At 30.9% G+C, this 25,191-nt stretch overlaps 4 protein-coding genes and 1 long non-coding RNA gene across 14 annotated transcripts; 2 read left to right on the forward strand and 3 right to left on the reverse strand.

Moving 5' to 3' along the window:
• The first annotated feature begins 655 nt into the window (after positions 1-655).
• On the forward strand, positions 656-4,185 carry LOC100648053 (piggyBac transposable element-derived protein 4). The gene is made up of 2 exons (XM_003396624.4): positions 656-812; positions 933-4,185. The coding sequence occupies exon 2, from the start codon at positions 989-991 to the stop codon at positions 2,693-2,695; it is 1,707 nt and encodes a 568-aa protein (XP_003396672.2). The 5' UTR covers positions 656-812; positions 933-988; the 3' UTR covers positions 2,696-4,185.
• LOC100647931 (rab11 family-interacting protein 4A) lies at positions 3,466-19,626 on the reverse strand. Of its 9 annotated transcripts, none has more exons than XM_012310347.3 (11): positions 19,488-19,626; positions 16,146-16,255; positions 15,697-16,068; positions 13,998-14,072; positions 12,083-12,121; positions 11,082-11,199; positions 4,953-5,117; positions 4,485-4,854; positions 4,242-4,387; positions 4,081-4,131; positions 3,466-3,981 (listed from the first exon to the last, which is right to left on the reverse strand). In XM_012310347.3, the coding sequence occupies exons 3-11, from the start codon at positions 15,933-15,935 to the stop codon at positions 3,859-3,861; spliced, it is 1,326 nt and encodes a 441-aa protein (XP_012165737.2). In that variant the 5' UTR covers positions 15,936-16,068; positions 16,146-16,255; positions 19,488-19,626; the 3' UTR covers positions 3,466-3,858. The 9 variants fall into 9 exon arrangements, with proteins under 9 accessions (XP_012165737.2, XP_012165736.2, XP_003396671.2 ...); XM_012310346.3 differs by lacking the exon at positions 19,488-19,626 and adding an exon at positions 19,305-19,444; XM_003396623.4 differs by lacking the exon at positions 19,488-19,626 and adding an exon at positions 16,713-17,449.
• LOC110119449 lies at positions 8,613-10,300 on the reverse strand. The gene is made up of 2 exons (XR_007224552.1): positions 9,005-10,300; positions 8,613-8,895 (listed from the first exon to the last, which is right to left on the reverse strand). It is a non-coding gene; the product is annotated as an uncharacterized LOC110119449 (long non-coding RNA).
• Positions 19,622-23,383, forward strand: LOC100648279 (EKC/KEOPS complex subunit TP53RK). Of its 2 annotated transcripts, XM_003396626.4 has the most exons (5): positions 19,622-19,760; positions 20,015-20,061; positions 22,422-22,620; positions 22,698-22,961; positions 23,029-23,383. In XM_003396626.4, the coding sequence occupies exons 2-5, from the start codon at positions 20,056-20,058 to the stop codon at positions 23,274-23,276; spliced, it is 717 nt and encodes a 238-aa protein (XP_003396674.1). In that variant the 5' UTR covers positions 19,622-19,760; positions 20,015-20,055; the 3' UTR covers positions 23,277-23,383. The 2 variants fall into 2 exon arrangements, with proteins under 2 accessions (XP_003396674.1, XP_012165728.1); XM_012310338.3 differs by lacking the exons at positions 19,622-19,760; positions 20,015-20,061 and adding an exon at positions 21,067-21,195.
• Positions 23,384-23,740: 357 nt separating this feature from the next.
• On the reverse strand, positions 23,741-25,009 carry LOC100648164 (respirasome Complex Assembly Factor 1). The gene is made up of 4 exons (XM_003396625.4): positions 24,747-25,009; positions 24,561-24,664; positions 24,349-24,478; positions 23,741-24,272 (listed from the first exon to the last, which is right to left on the reverse strand). Exons 1-4 carry the CDS (start codon positions 24,843-24,845, stop codon positions 24,231-24,233), a joined length of 375 nt encoding a protein of 124 aa, XP_003396673.1. The 5' UTR covers positions 24,846-25,009; the 3' UTR covers positions 23,741-24,230.
• Between the last annotated feature and the right edge of the window lie 182 nt (positions 25,010-25,191).

A 25,191-nucleotide genomic window follows, 5' to 3' on the forward strand; every position in this document is an offset into this window, starting at 1 on the left:
CAATAATTATTGCCTTATTTGCAGCATCATTATTTTGAAACTTTTCCATCGTGCTTTTCCACCGTAATGTTCTATCTTGGATTAATTTTTTGACAGAATATTCTACATCAATAACATCAGTTCTATTTCTTAACTTAAACAATTTCCAATTTCATCAGTATAATTATTTATTTTTTTCTGTTTTGCACTCATTTTCAAATCTAGAACTTTCTAAAAGTAAGATAAAACAACAACAAAATTAATTATTATTTAATTAAAATACTACAAACAAAAATTTTAATTCGTTATACTTTCATTAACAGCAAAATTTATTATTTTTAATAACGATGGATAAACGTGATGGACCAACTGACTTATTTATACTCACATCCATTGTTTTACGGCAAACAAACCAAAGTAATTAATTATTATTATAGGGGGGGTTTAAACAGTCACATTTCCTAAGATAAATAAAAATTTAGGTTCAACTTTAACTCCGTCCCTTAAAGTAAAATTTACCTTTTATTTCTAACACAAAATAGTAGCGTGTAATATACAAAATGTATTGTATTATTTGGTATTGTATACTATCGCTATCGATAGCTATCGATGGTTGATGTCGGAAGGTCCATCGATGGTCCATCTGTCGGAAGCTATCGATAATGCCGACTATCGATATTTCACAATACTAGCAGACATAGACACTCTAGATAGTAGTTATTACATCGTGCATTATTAAGGATGTATAGAATGGTATAGGCTATGATATGTCTTTAAGACATATACATCAATTTAAAAATATTCTCAGAAATTAAATAAATAGGACATAACAGGTATGATATATATCTGAAAAGATAAACCTTTAATTTAATAAACCCTTTTTAAGTCTTCTTTAATTTATCAAATATGTGTAATGCATTTCTTTTTTTTTAACTATCTAATTTTGCTTATAGGTTCATTTATACAATTCTCAATTTGTATTATCTATGTACAAATTCAATATATAGGAATGCAAGAAATAGAGACTTCCAGTGATGTATCTGTTGAACTAGAATTTTCACCTGACATAAAACCATACTGTGAAGTAAAAATTACATCTTCTGACAGATTATTATGCTTCACGTCAAGTGAAACCAATCATGATGCCTCAAGTTCTAAGTCTTATTCAATTTTTTCCAATGAAAGTGACAGCAATAAAGGCGATATTAATGATAATATCAATTCACAAGATCAAGTATGGATAAATCCAATTGGAAATCAACCTGATATCAAGCCCTTTGTGGGTATACCTGGATTAAAATCATTTAAATGCAATCCAAACAAAGAAGAATATTTTTACTTATTGCTAGTTACTGAAACAATATTTCAAGAAATAGCACACCAAACTAATCTATATGCAGCACAAGTATTATCACAGAAACGGTCAAGTCGTTTGAACCAATGGATTCCTACTACCAAAAATGAAATAAAGAGACTGTTTGGTCTTCTGATCTGGATGGATTTAGTAAAACTACCTCAGTTACACTTATACTGGTCCAAGGATTCTATATTTACACAAAGTTTCCCACAATCTATAATGTCACAAAGTCGCTTTGAATTACTTTTACAAATGTTGCATTTTACAAATAATGAAAATGCAAATTTATTAAATGATCGACTTTATAAAATCAGTCCAATTATTGATACATTAAATAGAAATTTCACGAAATACTATGATCCACCTGAAACTCTTTATATTGATGAATTTGTAATACCATTTCATAGTCGTATTAAACAATTGATAAAACAAAGAAAATATAGATATGGTATCAAGATATTTAAATTATGTTTCAATCCAGGATACACTTATAACTTTCAAATATATTGCAGCAAAAAGTCAGAGCAAGAAACAGCGAATCCTACAAATGCTGTTATTTCACTTTGTCAAAATATATTTTATAAGGGACATACTGTATGTACTAATCGTTGGTACACAAGTATAGACTTGGCTCAAGAATTAATTACTAAAACTACACATTTAGTAGGAATGGTCCAAAGAAATTGTCGTGGAATTTCTAAAGAAGTTGTCACAAAGAAATTAAGAAGAGGAGAAATATTTGCAAAAGAAAACAGTATTGGTATAACGTTGATAAAATGGAGAGATAAACGTGATGTTTTGTTATTGTCTACTAAACATTCTGTAGAAACAGTTACTCTTAAAAGAAGAAGATCTAATTATATTAAACCTAAAATTTTGTTCGATTATAATGAAGGCAAACCTCCAAGTGATATTTCTGACCAAATGACAATATGTTGCATTTCATCACACAAGAATGTAAAATGGTATAAAAAATTAGCATTTGAACTTTTATTAAATACAGCTGTTATAAATGCTTGGGTAATGCATAACAGTGTAAAAAATAATCCTATTTCATTAATAGAGTTCAAAAAACGATTAGTCATTTATCTATCACATTGTCAGGATGAGAGGTTTCAAAATTTATCTCGTGAAATTGTAACCATTAAGAAACGTCATGAAATTAAAAAGAGAGAGGGTAAATTGGTATCAGTAAGAAAACGTTGCATTTCTTGCTATAAAGAAAACGTTAAAACCTTTGGTACCGAACTAGCACGAAATAAGACAAAACGAGTAGCAACATTTTGTGCTGATTGCCCTAACGAGCCTCATTTATGTTTGACATGTTTTAATAAAGAACATCGTAACATACCATTTTAATTATAAACTATATGTATCAAAATATTGGATTTGCTCTATAATGTTCCACTTGTTTTATAAATACATCATTTTTCATCAATCCTATTGTAAGATACGTTTTCTATATATATTTTATGTATATATGTATAAGAAAACCTTACTTAGTACAAAATCGCGTGAAAACTATGCAGCATGGAGCACATTATTTATTAATTTTATATTTATTTTTTATTTGCATTATAATTTTAAAGATAACATTTAATTTTTAGTTTCGAATTTGTTTTTTATTATATTTTGTTATGTAAAAAATTTGTTATCTAACAATTATGTACAAAATAGTTGAATTAAGTTTCATTAGTAATTGTCATATTTTCTTTTAATAATAATTATAAAAATTGTGACATGAATAATCTTTTTATCTTCTTTTCTCAATAAGGTATAAAAACGAATTAAATTTATTCGATTACAAAATTTTTAGATTTACAAAGATAATTATTTGGTTACAAATTCCAAAATTTATAATTATGGCTTATTAAAAAATTGAGTTCTATTGGATTCGTAAGTAGGTTCAAACTATAATAAAATATAATCACATCATTACGTTCTCAATATCGTTCAGCATTAATTTTTAAGGTATTTAAATTTTACAGGTAGTTCATTATTAAATTTTGTTAACATATCACAATTTTTATGATACCAATATGCAACTATATTATCTTCTTATGAGAAAAAAATGATTTTATGTATAATGATTTATACCTTATGTTATACATTAACTATTTCTGTGAAAATAATTTTATACTGTTTATGTAAAGGCAACGTTACAAGGCCCCGAATTTTAAAATTCGGACGATATAGAGCTTACAGTAATTTTTTAATTAAGTTTTATACATGTTTTCCTACTTCATATTTTAACTTCTTAATTTGTTCACTGCCTTTCATATTAAAAATGTATGACCGAAATAGTAACATGGCAGTGAAAATTGTTAATTCAATATTTATAACACGTTATTAAACTTTTAAGTTCACATGGACGGCAATCGCTTTCCTATATGGTACTTGTGTATAACCATGACAAAGTTGCTTGTATAAATCTATAAATAATAAAGAGTTCCAACAAAGTAATGTACAACTGCCTTCAACAATTAACATTGAATTCAATAACTGTCTATTTGTATAATAGTTCAATGAGTTTGTTTCACTTCTAGTAATTGCGGATAGTTTTCAACTATGTTCAATAAAATCCCATCAATGTATGCCCTTAATTGTGTATTGACCTCTTGTTGCTCCTTTAAAGCTTGTTTTACCTATAATAATTTAATGATTAATGTAATGATATAATATAATAATCAATAAATTAAGTTTAAATTATACATATACATATTTATAACTTAATATGTACATACTTCAGATATACTACACAGTCCACCATTATCTTCAGGAAGCTGATCGTCCATCTGTAAAAAACACAAATTGTAAAAAGGAGAATAAAGTGCAAGACTAAATATTTATATTAGTTATTTGATAAAGAATTATGTTTTCTATAAAAATAACGAGTATAACATACTTGATCTTGGTTCATTCCAGCTAATAATTCTACAGCGAGGCTAGGTCCTTTTTCAGTAGAATTATTACAGGGGTTTAACATTAAAAGTTCACGGCCTGCCTGCAGAGCCGCTGCAGCTTGTAATTCATCTCGGGATTCTTCCAAACCTTATTAGAAAAAATTCAAAGAATGTATAATTTTTCATAATATTATTGCGAACAATCCTAATCAATTACTCGTAAATAATCTTGATCAAAAACGTACTTTTATTATGAGCCCGAAGTTGTGCCACTTCTTGCATTAATTCCTCTATTTTTTGTTGATCTTCGACTTTCATAGAAAGTTCTTCTCTAATAGCTTCAAGTTGATAGTGAGTTTCGTTAGCCCGGCTTATGGCTTGTCGCTCACTTTCGCGAACGGTATCTATTTCTCTCCTAGACTCTTCGAGATCATTTTCTAACCGACTTTTCTCTCCCTTAACCTTTTCGAGTTGTTCGCGTAACCTTCCTATTTCATCTCTTAAATTAGTTCCTTCTAATTCTATCGCTTGCAATTTGATGGCATAGTTTTCTAGTTGCAATTGTCGTTCGCGTTCTAGACGGCTTGCCCATTCTCTATGTCTTCGTTGTTCCGCCTAGGATATAATTATAACATGTTATAAATTTACAATATATAATATATACACAATAATTATCAACTATATTATAATGAATATTATAATTAATGAGTTACCTGAAGTCTTTCTTCAGCCCTCGTTTCAGCATCTTTGGCAGCTTCTTCTAACATTAGTATTCTTGCTTGTAACATAGCATTTTCCTGTTTTGCCCTAGCATACCGTTCCTCCCCGACCGACTGAGTGTCTACTAAAGCATGCATTTGTTCTTGAATCATTTGAACCTGAAAGAATACAATATCTTTCAGAATTATACTTAATTTTTAATTGGATAATTGTTTCAAATTATTCCTTTAATTATATATTAGTGCTTTACATGATTTAATGCTCGAAATTACGAACATAATTTTCAAAATACATAGCATAAAAGTACATAAAGAAACCCAATCTGTTGAAGGTAAAGATGATAACTTCGAGTTTAAAACCCTACGCACGTACGCGTTCACACTATAGACTTCGTCAGCCAGTGATTCTCAAGCCGAAACAATTAAATTCTATTAATATTATGCTTTATTGCATTAATATTACGCTAATTTTTATATAACAAAATTTAAATATCGCTAAGTATTAATCACCAGAAATAGTTTTAGACAATCTCATCTTAAATTCAATACGTTTTTTACAGATCTATAATTAATTCACACCACATGTTTAATAAGCACCACTGTCTTCAATTCTAGAATACCAGACATAAATGCGCATGTAATGTAAATTTACCCTGCTATAAAATTGAAAGATATTTCTGTTTTATACGATAAAATCTCCATCTTTATAAAAAATGTTATTATTATATTATTATATTAATGTCACGTAATTATATTGATTAGCTAGATAAAATTCAAATTCAATTAACAGAAGTAAAGAGTTCATTGACAGTATAACAGAATGAACATATCTCCCCCTTTTTCGCCCTCCTATAATTCCTCAGACACGTTCATCGTAACTACAAAGGAACGACCATTCCAATTCTCACGTAACTATTACTTCATTTAAACTAAAAATTGAGAATAAACAAGTAGACCATAATTCTGATACGTCCAATTCATTTTTTCTATGCGGTTGTTATCTACTTTTCTGTTATGTTATCAGTTTTTCATTTTATCATTAATCCGTATATCAGTTTTTACTAATCGATTATGGTAGCAATAATGTATTAAGAAAAAATTATTATTAACGATAAGCACTACATAGCTACTATGGATGCTATAAAAGATATTCAATTAAATTACGAATTATCATAAATATAATTGTTACTAAAAATACCTATGTTTGGTTTACAGTGCCGTGCAAATGTTTCCGGCCAGTTATATTTTTCACTTTAGATTCCGAAATTTCCGGTATTTCCAAAAATTTTAAGGAATATTGTACAACCATATACTAGTTTTTATGTATTTTACACAAAGTACTAATACAAAGTTTTAATACAAAGTAACAAATTTATCTATCCGAAAATTTTTAATGATACATTCGATGTTCAGTTTACATTTAATGTTACGTTATCATTATTATAAGAAATAATCATATGTGGAAAACGATTTGTGATGATCTCAATATACTATCTTACTTGCTCGGTAAGCCGAGGACCACGACGACGGGGTAGTCGACTACCGCGAGAAGACGGCTGTCCGACAAATTGAAACTGGCCTTCCCATAAATCATATTCGAGGCCGGCTCCAGGTCCAGGAGATGGCCCCTCCCCGGAAGTTATTCGATTATCACGATCGTAACGTTCGATCGCACCTGTGTCTGTTTGCTCATCGTAATTGTTCGAATCCATTCTAATTCGTGATCTCTCACGTCACACCTGTGTCAGGTAGACTCGTCATCCTCTTTGACTAATCCGATACAGGAGATTATTCCGTTAGAACGACGTGAAGGCACGCCGGTTCCCTATCCATCCTCTTCTATGGTCAACAATTCTTGTCACTAACCTAACCTCGAAATTTCATGTGTCCAAATACGCAACAATAGGTAAATATCGAGAATAAACACGAAGACAATCCAAGATGTACAGAGAGAAGCACAACACTACGCGCACATCCGTTTCTTTGGGCGTACTTCGAATATAATCGGTCGTCTCAATCGCCCACTGTAACCTGGGAGTAGCCGAGAGGCTATTTGTGAACTCCATACTACGTATCGACTAACTCCGCTGAATGTATACACATATCGTACGTGGCATGTTACACTGAACAGAATTCGCCCACCCCTACGCATGCCTTAGAAATTCAATTAAAGCCAATAGAACGTATTTTGTGTGCTTCTTTCTACCTACTAATGAAGTAGAAAATGTAAATGTTTTTCTCATTTAGTATATAGTTTCATAAAAGGAATAATGTTATAAAGGAATAATATAATAATGAATTAAAGTTATCGGAGTTTGAAATTATTAAGTAAATAGTGTATTATATTACAAACCATTTTGTTTTAATTGTAAATGATATTTCTCCGATTAGTAACGCATATTTATGTCATTATTAATTTACATATGTAGTGCGATAGTTTTAATAAATATAGAAAACTATGTACGCCCCAGATCATTTTACAGATGCATGGTTTGTGTTACTATCGAACAGATTTGACGTCAAAATTATCTGTGAAACATCGTACACGTGACTAAGAGCTACTCCCATGAACATGCCATTATCATTGTAAACAAATCGTATATACATGTATAAATGACTACAAAATTTACATGTATAAATGATTAGAAAATTTAAATGAACAAAGGTTTAAATGAAGATAGTAGTATATTATTAAGTTTATTCAATTCAGAAAGAAAATTTTTTCCGTAACTTCTTATATTTATAGAGTTGTGTCAACTGAATGTGTCTATTAAAACTTATTCGTATAAGATTATGTATAATCTTACGTATGGAATCAATATAAGGACTTCAGTGGAAAAGTATCTCATGATCCTTGGTTTTCATTGCATCAAATCTGGAATCGGAAGTCCACCCGAATCTTTTAATTTCTTATAAACAGCACATACGAGATAACCAATCACAACAAGAATAATAAAAAAATTTATAAAAGGCCAACTTCTCCATTCAATAATTCCGTCAGATTGTAATCTAGTACATGTCATACTTTATTTCAAATTAATTTCCGATAAACTTGTCAATTTTTACGTTTCTATTTTACTTTTTAACACCTGACCAATTTAGTTCGTTAACGATTTTATATAACAACTAATACATTTTATCATTTCGTATGCCGATCGTATTTGTCTATCGAGCTCAGTGTTGCATTTGTTTATTCAATGAAAAAATATATTATGCATTTTATTATGTATTTTAATAAACTTTATGATTATTTTACGAGTTATCGTGAGTCATGATTCATGACTTTATTCGTTCGTATCATTTAATGAAGTAGTTATGTTTAGTTTTCTAAAACCAAGAGTTAAATTAGTCCGATTGAATATCCTAACGCGGTTCTTTTTATTGTGCCCCATTATTGTTCACGCGTTTCTATAATTGTTTCATTTATACCAACTTATTCTATAAATCTCCTTAATTTACTTTTACTCTCGTAAAGATATATTCAGTTTTCCTTACGCGAACAATTAAAAATCGCGTAAGCATTACATAACGGAGTACATAAAACTACACACTAATTTATCTTTTTATGAAAGTTAAATATGTGTAATTTTTTATTCGAGGTTCAAAAATAAATACGATACAAAATCACAAAAAAATATTTTCCTCGCTACTTCACTCTATTATTATAACGATAGATAGTTTATTCTTGCGATAAAATTTTTTATAAATTTTATATGTTCATGTTATAAAAATATACATTAACAGAGCGTCTAAAATTACTTCTATATCAAATGTATAACGTCATAGTAAATGGTTGCTTTTAATAACTATAAAGAAGTAACAAATTCTGGAATTCTGTTTTATCCAATGAATTAACGGACTTCATTAATTCCGTATTTTGATTACGCTTGTCTAACTCGAGAGTCTTATTCGTCTTCATTAAGAAGCAGTATTAAACCTGTAATAAATATATCGTTTATGAATAACGTACAATTTGATGCACGATAAAATATGCAATTGAATTTACATCAAATACAGACATCATGCCTCTTAATAAAATGAATTACCTCGCTCTTATGCAATTCACTCATTCACTCGTAATTGTACAATTTCTTTCTTTAGCTATCGAAATAATTATCTGTTTGCCTATAAATTTATGGTATTATGTGTAATATGTAAACAGTGAAGTACCAAGAAAAAGTATAAACATCGAAAGTTTTCTTGATATATATTAAATTTTAATTCCTCGAATTTTTATTTTTATTACTCGATTTTTATTGCTTGTCGATATTGCTTATTTGATATTTTTTTTTAATAAATCTTGATCACTTGATTCCTGTTTTTATTCAACTTTCATGGTTCTAAGTAGCAACCGATCGGGAAACTTCTTTCATGGACGTATCAGATATATCTGTAGCAACATTGACTTTATTCTCCGACGAATACTCTATGATACTTTCATTTCTACTTCTGTCCCATATACAGTCCGATTGATTTCCACGTTGACGATCCTCGCATCCATCGCAGATAATATTGTAATCTCTATCGAGTGGATCAGTTACATCAGAATATAGAACAAATTCAGCGGGATAATTCTGTTTCGCATCCCTTTTTCTGTCCGCGGTCTACAGGTTCAGAAAGATCACCGTTTTTAGGGGTTGTCCGGTCAGGAAATCGTTTTTTTTAAAGGACCCTGTCCCCACGATTATAATCCTGGATGTGAGAAACGTTTGTGCTCTCTATTTATTATTAATCTTTTAAAACGCACTCCATTTTTTTAAATTATATCTACTCGAAATTAATTGGAAATATCTTTACGTTTATCGTTTACACCAATCACTATCTTTAATTTTTAATATTATCATTATTTTCGTCTCTATACATTTATGATTATTTATGATTATGATTGTACTCATTGACAGTTAAAATAATCGTGGAATATCTAGAAAAAGGGTTCAAGATTTGTAGAACAATTGATTTATCCATCTATATAGAAATAAATCTAAAACTCAGTCCTGTGAAAGCAATAATGACTGTCAGTTTCAATATTACAATGGACTAACTTCCTCCTATTTGTAATGTCTAGTATTAGTACAACTTTATCATTGTAGACACATCTTCCTGCTTTATTGTTCACTGACTTTCACACCTTTAACGAAACAAACACCTTTTACAAATAGAAGCAAGTTAGTTATTAATGATACCGGAACTATGATTTTGCTGTAACTAATTTGAATTGCCTTTCAAATCGAAAGAATTTATGAGTAAGTGTTTCACAACCCAAAAATCTTGAACCATTTCTTTTGAACGCTCTCTATTTAATTTTGTAACGATCCGTAATTAACCGGCGTTTATGCTTTTAAAACAATCGCGGTAGCGTAACGTTAGTGGGGAAGAATGACAATAAAAAATAAACTACAATTACGCAACAACCGGAAGCCAGATTTACCTGTGCTGGTTGCACTAAGGTGGGCAGCCTGGCGTTTAATCTTCGCCGAGTATCACGAGACAGGGATCGATAGAAAATAATGCTAACGACGCACAGCAACAAAAAGATCAGTAACACAATGCTGAACCAAGAGGAACCTTTCGATTCTTGAGATACCTCGTTACAGTAAGGCGGTGAATAAAACGCGCCAGGATGATACGGATAAGGACCGTACGGATTCAAATGTGGATAAGGCGGCGGATAATATATATAAGGTGGTGGATGTGGTGAATGTTGCTGATGGAATCTGACATCATCTGTAGGATTTTCGGTTGGGGATCTTGATCGAGGTGGTGATCGACAGGGTGTGATAGTAGCACACATCTAAGATCCTGATGATTTATAAAATTCCTTTTCTCTCATCACACATTAAATTTGAAATACGTTCTCTGCAAATTCAGCAAAACCTTAGATTTTACTATTGTACTGTAAGAGCGATAATTTTGTTTGGAAATAATTACAAACATAGGGTTAAACGTCATTTCGCATGGATGAATTTTGACATGATTAATATTCTAAGGAAATTATATATCGATATTGATCTTTGGCTGAGGAACTTCAGACACATGAAGTGTTACGATATTATGGAAAGCTATATAGTACTTATTAGGTATCAAATCGAATCTAAGTTAATAATTGGTAACAATGGTACTTACTCTATGATTGAGATCAATGACATCATCCTCAAGGGAGACATCGCTATACATATCGTCCGCGGGATCACAGTTGGAGCCTCTACCAGAGCTATTGAAGCTGCCGCTTCGATAAAGTTGGCTATAAAAGAAGTAAACAGAATAACCAAATATCAAATTTCAATAAGCGTTAAATACTGAAAGCTCAATTTTATTTAAAATTTTGACTCGATTGAATTAAATTTTTCTGTCTCAAAACCATAAACGTTCGATATTTTGAAGTACATACACGTGAATATACGTTAATAATATTATAGAAACAGAGCTACAACTAAAAATACGATATTAGCAATATAATTACATTTTCGAAATAGGATACCGTTGGAAAAAAATGAATGTCGTAAGAGGATAAATATAGATAACTAAGTAAAACGTATATTTGAAGCATTTATGGAAGCGTAAAAGGAAATAAGATGTGGAAGTGCGTGTGCAGGCAATGCCCACGCTTTAGAAAGTCTGTCGTTTTGCGTTTCGTGAAAGGAACGACTTGAAAATTATCAGTTGAATAAGGACACCTAAAGGTTCTTTCTATGAATTGTAAATTTTCCGCTGTTGGGTTACATCGTTGCTATTGTTATCCCGTGACGTCAACTCACCAACTCCAGAGGTGAAATACGTAAAAATATCTTTTGCTAGTTTTTTAGATACCTTTCCGTGCTTAACAAATTCGAGAATACACAAAATATCTGGTTTCGTCCGCGTAAATTTTGTAAGTACGTATTTTTATCGACGCGTAGAAATGTTTATTTACCAATTGAACCGTTCACAGGATTGACTTCGCTACTTTTATATAATTTCATTAATTTTCTTTCTGCTTCTTGTTTTGTGGAGTTAATCGGTTTAACAAATAATTACAACGGTTCTCAAGCTATCGTTAAAATAGGAAAAACGATTTACGTAACACATAGTATGTTGTTATCGTAAGAAAAAAGAAACGAAATATGAAATTAACGGTTTGTTCTTACCTTGCTAATGCATTGGAACTAAGTCTCTTCCTTCCGGAACTGAAAAAAAAGAAAAAATAACATGACCGTGAAAAATATGCCAAGATATTGTTACGCAATAGTACTTTTCGCTACACAAGTGTTAGACTTAGAACACTGTTAATGAATTTCAGCTATCAATCACTCTTCCCTTCAACACGTACATCTGATCTTACAATTACTTATTTTAATTTCAAAATCATGAATCTTATAAAACTTTCGAGTAAACTAGCATCGTGTCTGCTAAACGAGTAAATACCTAAATCAAGTCAAATTACAATTTCTATAAATGAACCAAATGCCTATATAGTCGAATAGAACAGATGAAGGCCAAAATTAGTTACGAAATAGTAAACGATGCCAACAAAGTATTAAGTATATATTTATTACCTATAGTTGTAAAAGATGAACAACAAATTGATCGATTTTATTCTAATATAATTGGCAAGCGTGTAATATGCGACTGAAATTGTAATTTTCCACATACGGTGGTTCATAAAGGTATTTGAACACTTATCATAGACAATTTTTATGAATATATTCTGTCCTTTATATGAAACTTTTTAAAATTCCATTCACACTATCACGAGCCACGACTTTTTGTGATTATATTGATAAAGTGTAAAACCAATCCGAAAATGTATGTAGAAATTGCAATGTAATGAAATTTCAAAATGTTTCGTATATATTATAACACATAATTTATACATAAAAAGTTTCGTCAATCCATATATGTGGACGTGGACAAGGCACACATATGTTGTTTATTTATACTATTTTTGCTTTAATACTCAATAATAAACGTAGAAATAGAAACGTTTAATTCACGAAAACGCCTTCTTCTTTCTTCCAACTCGTTCCTACTAATAATCAGTCCAAATCATCCGAGACCAATTTTACCAAATACAAAGAACACCACTAGCTTGTTTATTTATAAGTCTGATGTCACGACTGATGAACAGTGAACAAATTGTAAACACGGTACTGTTAGTCACAACTACACAGACCGAATAATTGTCTTCGTAAAGTGAATATTATCTAGGAAAATTCTTATGACGCAACATAGAATGCAGAAGCATTGTGTACGTTATCTTAATATTGTTCTTAGCACTGTACTATTGGTAAGAACTTCCGCCGTGTCCTACAGATCGTTATAGACATGTTCCTGGAAAAAATTTTAACGAGTTTCTTGTAGATAACTCCGGGATACCTCTCTTTGGGAATTAAACCAGTTTCTTATCTGCCTCGGTCTATTAACACGACCAGACAACCGTAATTTATCAGACGATTTCACAAGAGCAATTTTTCGCACGGCAACCTCGTCATTGTTCCATCTTTCGAATCGAAGGAAATTCTCCCGCGGCGAATTAAATCTAACACAAGACGATTATAGTATCAGCGGCGCGTAAACTTCGTTTTTGCATGCCGTCTAACTTTCGTGCTACATTTCAAGAGCTTTCTTCCAACCAGGACTTATTGCAGATATAATTTACCTTGTCTTTTATGTATAACTGTTGCTTTGCATACTTAGAGGCGCGAATTGAAAAGTTAAGGTACCTATTTGTACCGAACACTTGAAAGTTTGTATTCAGAAATACAAATGCAAAATTATTATTTTCAAATGCGTGAATATTTGAAGCACTTAACGTTAAAAGGAAATTCAGTATACTCGAATATTTGTTTGAATAATATACATATTACAATTTTTAAAAGATAAATATTTTTGAAATAGCAGCCTCAAGCAGATATAGGACACGAACCTATCTGAATTACTTGAGTAAACTAAACTTTTTCACTAAAATCCTCATAAAACGAACAGAATACGAATTGTAGGATTTATAATTTCGAATAGGAAGACGTTTGGAATTTTTGCAAGAAAAAAGTGAAGAAATCTTACCACGGAGGAGTTCGTCTAAGTGACGTTCGTAGCCAAGAATGCCTTCCTATGGTTGAATTGGGGCTTCTTGGATTTCTAATTAAAACAGAACAAAGGAGCTTTAAGAATATTTGCAGCTATATTTAGAAATCCTAATAATAGTATGTATATTGCTACTAATAAACGAGTAAGACACGCTATAAACACTTCATTAATTCCATTAATTAACAGATAAGCATCTTACGATGTTAAATGGAGGTATTAAATTAACAATTTACAAAAATGTATACCATCTACATTATCTATAAATTAGTGCATTGTATCACGTTGTCATGATAAAGCACATAAATCTCAATTATGACTAACAATGAATGGCTTTACGTACGTACATATATCTCAAAACCTTCTAAACTCAGATTTCAATTTCTTGTGCCAATTATTATAATTTTTTTGATGATTTCAATTTTAATAATTATAAATTATAAATATGGTATATATATATATAATAACATAAACGAGATATTATATACTCTTAGATATAATTATATCAAAGATGATTACATATACAAGGAAACAGAATATACGCAGCACAGTTCGGAAGAAAATAGGAGGGATTATACGTATTAATAATTCCGGGAAACGTAGAAAATAATAAGATGTTCAGTTATTTTCTCTTTTTACGTGAAAGTTTTTTTGTCTACACATCACATCCACCTAGCGAAACATTGATTTAATCGTGAGAATAGATCTGTCCGAATGATACTCATATAAAATGTGAGAAAAGCTGTATTAAGTTTCGACGTACAAAATACAATATGTACACGCAGTTTCGCAAGGCAAATAATTTAGTGCCTGACGTGAAAACCAAATACATTTCGGTGCAGCAGTCTTGAAATAAACCTAATATAATATGAATATTATATTATCAAACATTATCATTTCTATAGATCATTATTTTAAACAAATGTCAAAATGTCATTCGATACGTTTCAATAAAGAAACGTATTATATTTATTATATCTATAATATTATTTCTTAATGTTAAAGATTTAAGAAAAAAGATGTGCCTGTCGTTAATCTAAATAATACTTTACTAAATAATCTCTCTTTCCTTTATTAGAGTCTACATTGAATGTATCTGTTACATTTTATACACCACTGTTCTCTATTAATTTATTATTCCAACGATTCAAACAAGAGAACGAAATTAAATGCAGATAGCATTGCCAGAAATCACAAAATGCAATTATCTTCTTAATTATCCTGATCGTTCTTTTAAAAGTTTCACAGGCATGCCTGAATTATAAATAGACTATAGACATTTATACAAAATGATATTTTTATCAATATAATTAAAAAAATGAGATCCAAATAGAGATTTGGTTCATTTAATAAATATTATAACGTGTGCTTTGCTTTTAATATTTTACATACTTTTTCATATTTTACGTACATTGCAAATTTTTGCATCTTCCAATTTTCCATAAATATATAAAAATTCGCAGTCTAGTTATAAATTCATGTACGTGTGCTTAACGATCAATGCACCCTCTACAGGTCACGTCCGGAATCTAAGCTTGTTGAACTTAAAAATGTTCGCGCGCAAAATGTACTTCGATCTCTCCAAACCAGTATAGATACTATCGATACTATTGCGCAAAAAAACGATCAATATACAGGTAGTACGTATATATAGAAACAGAGGAGGCAACGAACTTACTTGACAGTATTGTTTCCTGTAGGTGAGGGTGCAGAACTGCTACCACCTGGTGATTCCACCCCGTCATCAGCGTCACCCTCAACGGCTCCAAACGCCTCGTAGCTTTCCTCTTCCTCGTGATTTTTCGCAGATTTAACGTTACAGGATGACGCAGAGGCATCAGCGTGTTCGAGACTAGCGGAATAATGCCCGGAGTCTTGGAGATTCGGATTGATGAGATTATGCAGGTCGACGGACATAGAAAGCGAGGGCGGACCGCTTTGGCTCCATTCGACGGCACCAGGAGCTCCGTTTACGTGACCACCCTCGTCCTCCACGCGATATGATTGGCGGGTGCTCGGTAAGATGGCGTCACCATCACGAGCTACGTCACTGTCAGACACGACGACACGTGATGTAGCCACGCTGTTAGCTGGCGAGACATTTACACCAGGCGAACGGGAGCTTACCATCCTTCGTTATCGGCCAGATTGGAGCCGAAGCTCGGTGAACAACGAGAACGGAGGGATGCCCGAGCTCCTTTAATCGCCGACTACCTCGCCAGTAAAACCGGTCGTTACTGAAAAACGTTCTAATGAGTCAGACGGTCAGGAACAGCAAGAAAGTAAGACTGATCGCTTCTAAAAAAAAATGACATGAAATGTAACACGATCTTCGTTTTATCTTCTTAGTTAAGGATCCAACGGCTAGCTAAGCTAAACTAGGTTAATACGCTAAATTTGAAAACATTTGCTTCAATTACATCTATACGAAAGAATTTTCACCAAAATCTAAGCTAATTGCATAGCTTATCGAGAATCCACTGAGAAGCTAAAACGAATTTGCATCTTCACACTTCGGATAATCATCGTGGATGAATTATCTGTAAAACATGTGAAAGATGGCAACCGGAATACGTTTACCGGTTCAATTCATCCAAAGTAAAGATTGATTTTGTTTATTGGTCACTTTGGAAAACGCGGATGAAAACAATATTTTCAATGAATCATTCAAAAGTATAAATTCGGCTAAGCTACCTGAAAAATATCTCTTCGAAGCAGTCTAGTTCGACCTTAAGTGAGTAAGACCGTTCGCGAATAAAAAGATGAAATGAAAAGTAACACGATCTTCGTTTTATCCTTTTAACATTCTTGACCGGTGAACTAACGGCAAGCTTCTCCTCCAAGGAAGAAAGAGATAACAATATTTTGTACCGGTAAGAACGCTTCTCCTAACTTTACGGAGCAATGAGTTTACAATCTATGTGAATGTGATTTAATGAATATGCAGCGTTAATACAGCTTAGAGACCGACAAAAGCGTGAGAACCGAGCGCACTAACAATAAGTCATGGTACACTGAGTCAAACTTCAACTACATGAGAAAACTCCAAGTAACTAAGTGTTTACATACATACGTACTACGTATGTAGGTAATGTATTAAGATATATTTGCATAGTTCAAGGTCAAGAAATATGTATCTTTTTCTGTTTTCCCTTTTTTTAATGAAAGCAGAATTCAAAAAATGTTATTCATGTTAGATCGCACGTGAGATAAAAGGGAAAATTCTGACAGCATTTTCTGTTCGTTCTACTGACTCGTAAAAGAAATGTATGCCAGACATGACTGTGACAAACGTGTATGTATTCAGTAACATAGGAGAATGACTGATTGAGGACAGTAAAAAGAAATATAACCATACGTTCCATGGTGAGTCATCTTTTTGAAGGATTTGAAAAAACCAGAAGATAAAGACTGTTATTAATTTTATGTTACAACATCAAGATTTGTTTTAAATAAGTACTCAATGAAATAATGTTTATTGTACATCATGTTAAAAATTTCATTGATTTGTCAAAGGAAATAATATTCAATAATATTTATATGTAGAATGTAAGTGCTTAACACGAATTTAACGGTATTAAATGAAATAATCATGGATCATTTATATCTTACAGTTTATCTTGTACTCGATCATGTGTCATTAATTTAATCGATTTTCATATCCGTGTTGAGTGTGCCTTACACATGTAAAATGAAGCCATACTAATTAAGATAGTCAACGAGACAATCACGAAAGGGAACATCATTCGGTAAAAGTGTACTTTAATAATTGCGATATCATCGGATATCGTTGTTTCAAAAGCAGCCCGAAATATTTTACTTTATATATTGGGTTGGCAACTGAGTGATTACGGATTTTGTCACTACCACCTAATATAGAAACCAATAGAATCTTTTCACTAATACAAACATTAATTTAAAAATATCTGTTCTAACATGTTTCGCTTTTTTAGTAAAAATACAGGTTATTCAAATGAGATGCATTTTGCAATTCTATTCCAAATATCAAATACATTATTTATTTAAAATAATAATACTTCTTTTTTCTAATTTAAAATTACAACCATAAATTGATATGAAAATATCAAAATTTCAATCATACAAATTATATGAAATAAACCATCTGCATGTAATGCCTTGCATACTATAAAAAGGAAACGATATAAGTAATATAACACCGCGATTTTAGTGATTTCAGATCGTCTTACAAATATTTTGCTGCGATTCGCTGTTCCAATAGTCATTTTGGTAACGAAGGTTTTGAAGGTTTCTTAGACGCATGTGCTAATATTATCGATAAATTTTGTAATCGTTTAGATAAATTAGTGACATTAGTCTTTTATTATTACTTATCTATGATGTAACTGTATAATAATCTAATAATTATACTTAAATTTTCACAATACTTTCAGTTACATGTTAAGAAACTATTAGTTCGAACGTATAAATTGTCTTAATTTACTTTATTTATGAAATTTTCTATAATTGTTATTTTTTTATATTTTTGTCCGATACATAAATGAATACACGGTGTGCTGCTTTGAATACAAACATCTTTATTAGCATTATTACGACTAGTTACGAAAATTATCCACGAGATAACTGGCGTCTCGGTTTCCAGGTACTTGTCACTCGGAACGGAATGCGTAGATGCGTTTCGAATCGCCAGGAGATTCCAGTACGCTATTTAGAGCAAGCTCGAAAGTGTAGACGAAGAATATATTTAACGCTCAGCGTATAATACCTCTAACCTTAATTATAATGACACGGGAGTATCGTTAACTTTGTCATTATTCAGGCTTTGATGAAAGTAATATGGTTCTCTTTTTTTACAGACTCTCTTAACTTACTGAAATATATGCTTTATAACGATTAACGTGGATATTCAACGTTTCGCGATTACGGAAACGGCTTATTCGTTACTGCATACGAAATATTATTCAAAATATCATTTGTTACTTAATAAAAAAGGAAAATATAAATATCACGTTTTCCTGTCCATTAAATAGTTATCTTCAATGTATCTAAGTAGCGTTATTTATTGATCAACCATTGCACAAAACTTATTTAGTGATAACCTACAAAGGAATGATATACAAACTTTGGTATTTAAAAATGAAATAAAAATACTACATTTGATTTAGCATAATTCATTGAAATAATTGATGTTTCGTTCCCGTTAGTATTCATTTCACATAATATATTTTTTTGTAGTATTCAAAGGGTGAGAATTTTAGAAAGAAACAGCAAGATGTTCCTTGCATTGTTGCTCGTTCGTTGACTCACCTTGAACCGAACCGATAGGTAATTCCAAAAAAATGCAGAGAAATTATGTTCACTGATGTATACGAGATGAAGTTTTTCAACTTGGAATAATCGGTCGCAATGAAGTGAATGAGTTAATTATATACGCTTGAATGCGGAACATATAGAACATAAAGAAGAATGAAAAATCCGAGGCAGATGCACCTTTCTAGCTGTCACCTGAAGTAAACACCTGTATACACTAAGCCATGATCAGATAATAGACGCACACAAAAAAACGTCACAGCAACTATCTCTGGTGCAGACAAGTACGTCCACGAAAACACGTAGTTAAATCCACAGTATCTAGTTCGAGGCAACAGATGCATGAACACTACCGTCTTATGGCAATCGCGAGCAAACTAAACGAAAGCACAACCGAATCGTAACAGTAACGCGAAAACGAACGAAACGATCAGCCAAGAGGAGCCGTGGCAGGTACGCATGCGCAACGAAACAGGAATGTTCGTGAATACACGAATACGTTTACTACACCTATATACATCACACTAAACATCACGGTCGTACCCGCAGGTACGAGAAAGCACCAGTGTTTCTCAACCTACGGAGTATCGACTTATTTCAAGTTTAACTTAAGCCTATATAATTTTACCCTTTGTATCATATTTTCAATCTATTAATTATTTAATTAATTTTTCTAAATAAAAGTTAATTTGCTTTTCATTTCACAGTGTAAAACGATTTTGATAAATTAGTCGGGATCCAACGAAACATGTATGTAAGTATTTATATCTCTGTTACAAAATATGTACTCGTTTTTAATATCTCTGTCTTTACGATGCTGTAACGCCATCCGAATTTTTCTTATAAACTTCCTTATAAACCAGCTCTTGCATTTGCATTCTGAGTAACATTCTTTTATCAGCGGACAGTGTTCTTATATGAGGCAAGAGACTCATAAGAAAATAATAATTATCATCGAAACGGTTGCCTTCTAAAGGATCTACCGGGATATTGTCATTGTCACCCATGAGCACCTGTTCAGGAGAAATATTTTGTAGCATCATTTCGTTTTCCGTTAAATTGTCAGAGACGCTCTGAAATTCAAGATTATCAAAATTCTCCTCGGGTTCTTGCTTCACGTCTATATGATTGGCAGCGTCGATTTTTAATCCATTATCGTTATTTATCGACAGTAGATGATTCGCAATTGTATTTCGATCGTCCATATTTCTATTTGTTACCGACGAACCATTCTGTATCAGCGTTCCATCACTCTCACTTTCACTAGGCACCCGATCATCATCTTGACAAGAATTACTTCGTTCCCAAATTGGAGGACGGGGTAACATTTGCTCTTTCAAAAATTGCAGACTTTTAAAATGTATCCATACTGGCCTATTTCGATGAAATTTACTTTTGCGATAAACTTGGTCCTTTTTTAACTCCGCCCGGAAAGTATCTCGTAATCCTTTCCACTTTGCTTTTAATACTGGTTCTGAAAAATGTATGAACAATGTATTTTTATTTATTCTACTAATAAAAATACTTGCAGATTTCTAATTTAATAATTTATAATAATATTTTTAATACTTTAATCAGCTTTGCGTTAATTTAATTACATTATGTAATTTTAATTAAGTTAAAAAATTATCTTATTCTATGAACATTACACTTTACGATTCGCATATAAAATTATATACGTAAAATTATATTAATAAATGATTTTTGTAAAATACAATTATGAATTAATATTTGTATCATAAAAATTTTAAATATAACAAAAGTAATTTATAGATACGATAGTCGAAATTTATTGTCTGCTTGTACGCATGCGTCTTCACCTAAGAAGTCTGTATATACTTGCGATTTAAATATTCCAGAGTTTTAATACTACAAACCACAATAGATTGTAAGTTATTAATGGTTCATAGAGTAAAATTTGATGTGATTATAAAGTTCATACATTAAACAGTAAACATGCAAATTGATTTAAAGTACAATATATCCGGTAATGTTATCCTACGAAAAAGTAAGGTTAACTAAACGGCAATTCGTACTAGCGAGTACACTAAAATACTATACTACACAAATAAGTAATAATCGCATTGTTTAAATATATATACATATTCTCTGCACTAATTGAGGCAATTACAATATAAAAAATCTTTCCTGTATAGAAGTAAAAATTTGTACTATTGGTCTTACACGCCGTTATAAAATTTAGATTATTGCATAAATATATAATGATTATAACAAAAACATTGTTCTCGATTGAGAAAACAAATAATTTAGTAATTATTTTATTGTATCAATAACATTGACAGTTCACACTTAGAATGATATTATTATGCTAAAAATGAGACTAAAAATTTTGCTGATAGTTTGAATGAATGATAAAAATGTGCGCGGGAATGACATATGATTGAAAAACGATTTCATCAATGCACCTACTGGGCAATTTGAATATCGATGCAATCTCCATCCAAACGCGGTTCGTCACCTCGCGATTGTGATAAGAGATATGCCTTTGATTCCAAAGCGCTGGCCGCTTATAAACTTCGGCGATTAGCCGATTCGCGTCCATCTTCACCTCGTCTCTCATTTTTGCCAGTTAGGTATATGAAAAAGCGTTTTCCTGTAATTTCAACAAGGCAAGAAAGCACAGTATTAGCTTGTCAATCCGATAGGAACAAAGTACAGGCGAATACTAGCGCTGGGATAGCGATTAGCGCGCAGGACGCTCTCGGGTAACGATCGATTCGCGTTTTGCCCTCATCTTGCCCTTGCTAGCGCGAATAACTTCATCTCCCCTTCTCACGAATAGCAACTTGCTATTTGATTTTCTATTACATATAAAAATTTACAACATTAGTCACGTGGGCATTTTTTTAATTACGGGTTATTAAATATTGTTTTCAGTTTGAATCACATTCCAAATATAATAAGTATTCTTTATATCAATAATGTGACAGTATAACTTTGTTATCACAGAAAGTGAATTTAGTAGAAGAATACAGTTATATATTACTTTTTTGATTTAATGAAATGACTCATATAATTCAAAAATGATACAAAAAAATAACATGATTAGACGTATACGTATGCGAGATCCATGTTTTTGTATACATATTTCAGATGTTGAACAATATGAATGATTTCGAATTAATAGCACAAGGCGCCGAGGCACGTGTGTATAAGGGTATTTATTTAGGTAAATTAACGTTAATCAAAGAAAGATTCGAAAAAAAATATAGACATGCTGATCTAGATAAGCGTCTCACAAAAGATCGAATAAAAGCTGAATGCCGTGCTATAATTCGTGCTAAAGCCGCAGGTAAAATAATACGAATATTGTTACTGTCGCTAATTTGACGAAACATATCTTTTTTCTAAGATTTTACTTTTTTTAAGGGGTTGCAACACCAGCTATATATTTGGCAAATTTAGAGCGGCGGTGTATTTATATGGAATATATACAAGACGCAATAATACTAAAAGATTTTATCGATGAAAAAGTTTCAAAAGAAACAAATGATGATCGTTTATTAAACTTTATAGCGCAAGGACTTGGAACAGTTATTGCTAAATTACATTCGAAAAATATAATTCACGGAGACATGACTACCTCAAACGTACTTTTGAAAAATATTGATGACAATCACATTGGAAAATATGGTATACCATTTTAATGTCATAAGATCACTTTAATGATATGATATATATTTCTTTTTTTATCTTCTAGTTGCGAACAATTTTGTTATAATAGATTTTGGTTTGGCTCGTATAGAATCGAGCGTAGAAGATAAAGCAGTTGACTTGTACGTTCTTGAACGATCATTACTAAGTGCACATTCAGAAGTACCTCTTTTGTTTTCAAAGATATTTGATATTTATCAGAAACATTATACAAATAAAAGTCAGTGTAAAGAAATTGTTTCTAAATATAAAGAAGTACAATTACGAGGGCGGAAACGATTAATGATCGGTTAATTTCAATATATTTTTTATGAATATATTAAACGCATTTTATTAACATATTCTCAATAATTTATACATGTTAAATATACCTTAAATAAACCACCTTATATGAAAATTGAGCTGTACTGTTTTATTTTTAATCTATAATTTTAAGATTATATATTAATTAGTTCTGATTTATTATTTAGATTATTTTTACTTAAACATTAATAACTTTATAGGTATAGAAATTTTTTTCCATCGGTATCATTTACTTCTCAGAAAAATGTTCTAATAAATTGTTATTAATCAAATTTAACATATACATAGTTATATTAACATTTCAAATTAATTTTTTATATAATAGCCTTGTGCTTATTAAGACAAAAGCTAAGGCTGTTAATATGTAATATATTTAAACAGTAAAAACAATATTGAGTATAAAAATTTTATGAATGATATATCCAGTATTAAGTCTGGTCAAATATTGAGCAATATGGTTATTTAAAATGTTTATTTATATTAATTATCTGCACAGATATATAATCTGATTTGGCATATGCAATATGTTTTCGTAACATAGTTTACAGTACTTACTTGTGTCAATGATATGCAACAAAGAAACTAAATTTGAAATAAAAATATTTTATAACTAATATTTAAAAACATTTTCTTTAATAGCAAATAATTGACCTTTAAAATATAACACATAATTTTCTATACAAAAAAAGAAACTTTTTGATGAAGAAATACTTTTTTGTGATAATGTTTAATTCCATATAACAAGTTATCTGAGTAATGAGAAATTCTTTTGTATATTTATTGCGCTACAAATTCAAAGCGCATATAATCTATATGATAAGTAATTGCTTTTCACAAAAATGTTTATAAGGCAAATTGCATATATGCATGGAGCACTTGATTGTTGAAATATATGTATTAACATCTTTATCAGTCAAATCATCATTGGTACAGTTATGAAAATGCTCAATCAAAATGTAGTCCTGAATATATAATGATCCAGGTCACCTATGAATAATAATTTTTTTATAACATTATGAGATAAAAAGATTAAAATAAATAGCACTAGATAACTTCAAATTACCAAAAAACCAGCAAATGATGTCATAAAACCTTCTTTAGTTAATTCCCATATACCACCAAATTCTTCCTCATCAATTTGTTGAAAATTACTAAAATACAGGTATGTAACACCTGCATTAACTAATACAAATCTGAAATATCAAACCATAAATTTGAAATGTATAATTGTAACTTTGCTATTATATATTGCGATTATATTATGTTTTAACTTACAATAGTAGAGCTATGAAACCTTTTAAAGGTATAAGACCCCATCCTATACCAACTATGATACCAATTGCTTGTCTAGCCCAATATATAACATCAAGAAATTCTTCCTATAGTAAATAAAAAGCGCTTATGAATGAAATCATGAAAATATATACAGAACATAATTAATTGAAATGCGGTTATGTTTACTTTATCCGGCCATTCGGAGTTTGCTGTTATCGCACGTGTCCATACACTTAATTCGCATTTACCACCATTTCCAATCTTTTCAGGTTTTGAACGTGACATTTCTACACCTTCTCAGCTTAATAATATAAAACATGTAATAAAACTCATTAACATTTCCTAAGTGAAACAGATTCCATACACTTCATTTCCTTAAACCTTCTGCTGCTATACTTCCATCTCTTGAATTATGGAAATGTGCCACACAAGACGGATTTCATACAATTTTTCACGCACGCGCACTGATCCTTTTATATTTTATTCGTTTTATATCTTTTGATATTTATTGAAATAAATATCACATATACTTTTAATAGCTTAATGCTTAATATTGTAAACAACACATATATAAAACTATTTTGTCTTTTCTTGCATATATATTTTATGTATCATCATTAATATTTAAAAA

This window comes from Bombus terrestris, chromosome 7 (genome assembly GCF_910591885.1).
Source record: "Bombus terrestris chromosome 7, iyBomTerr1.2, whole genome shotgun sequence".
NCBI classification, from domain to species: Eukaryota; Metazoa; Arthropoda; class Insecta; order Hymenoptera; family Apidae; genus Bombus; species Bombus terrestris.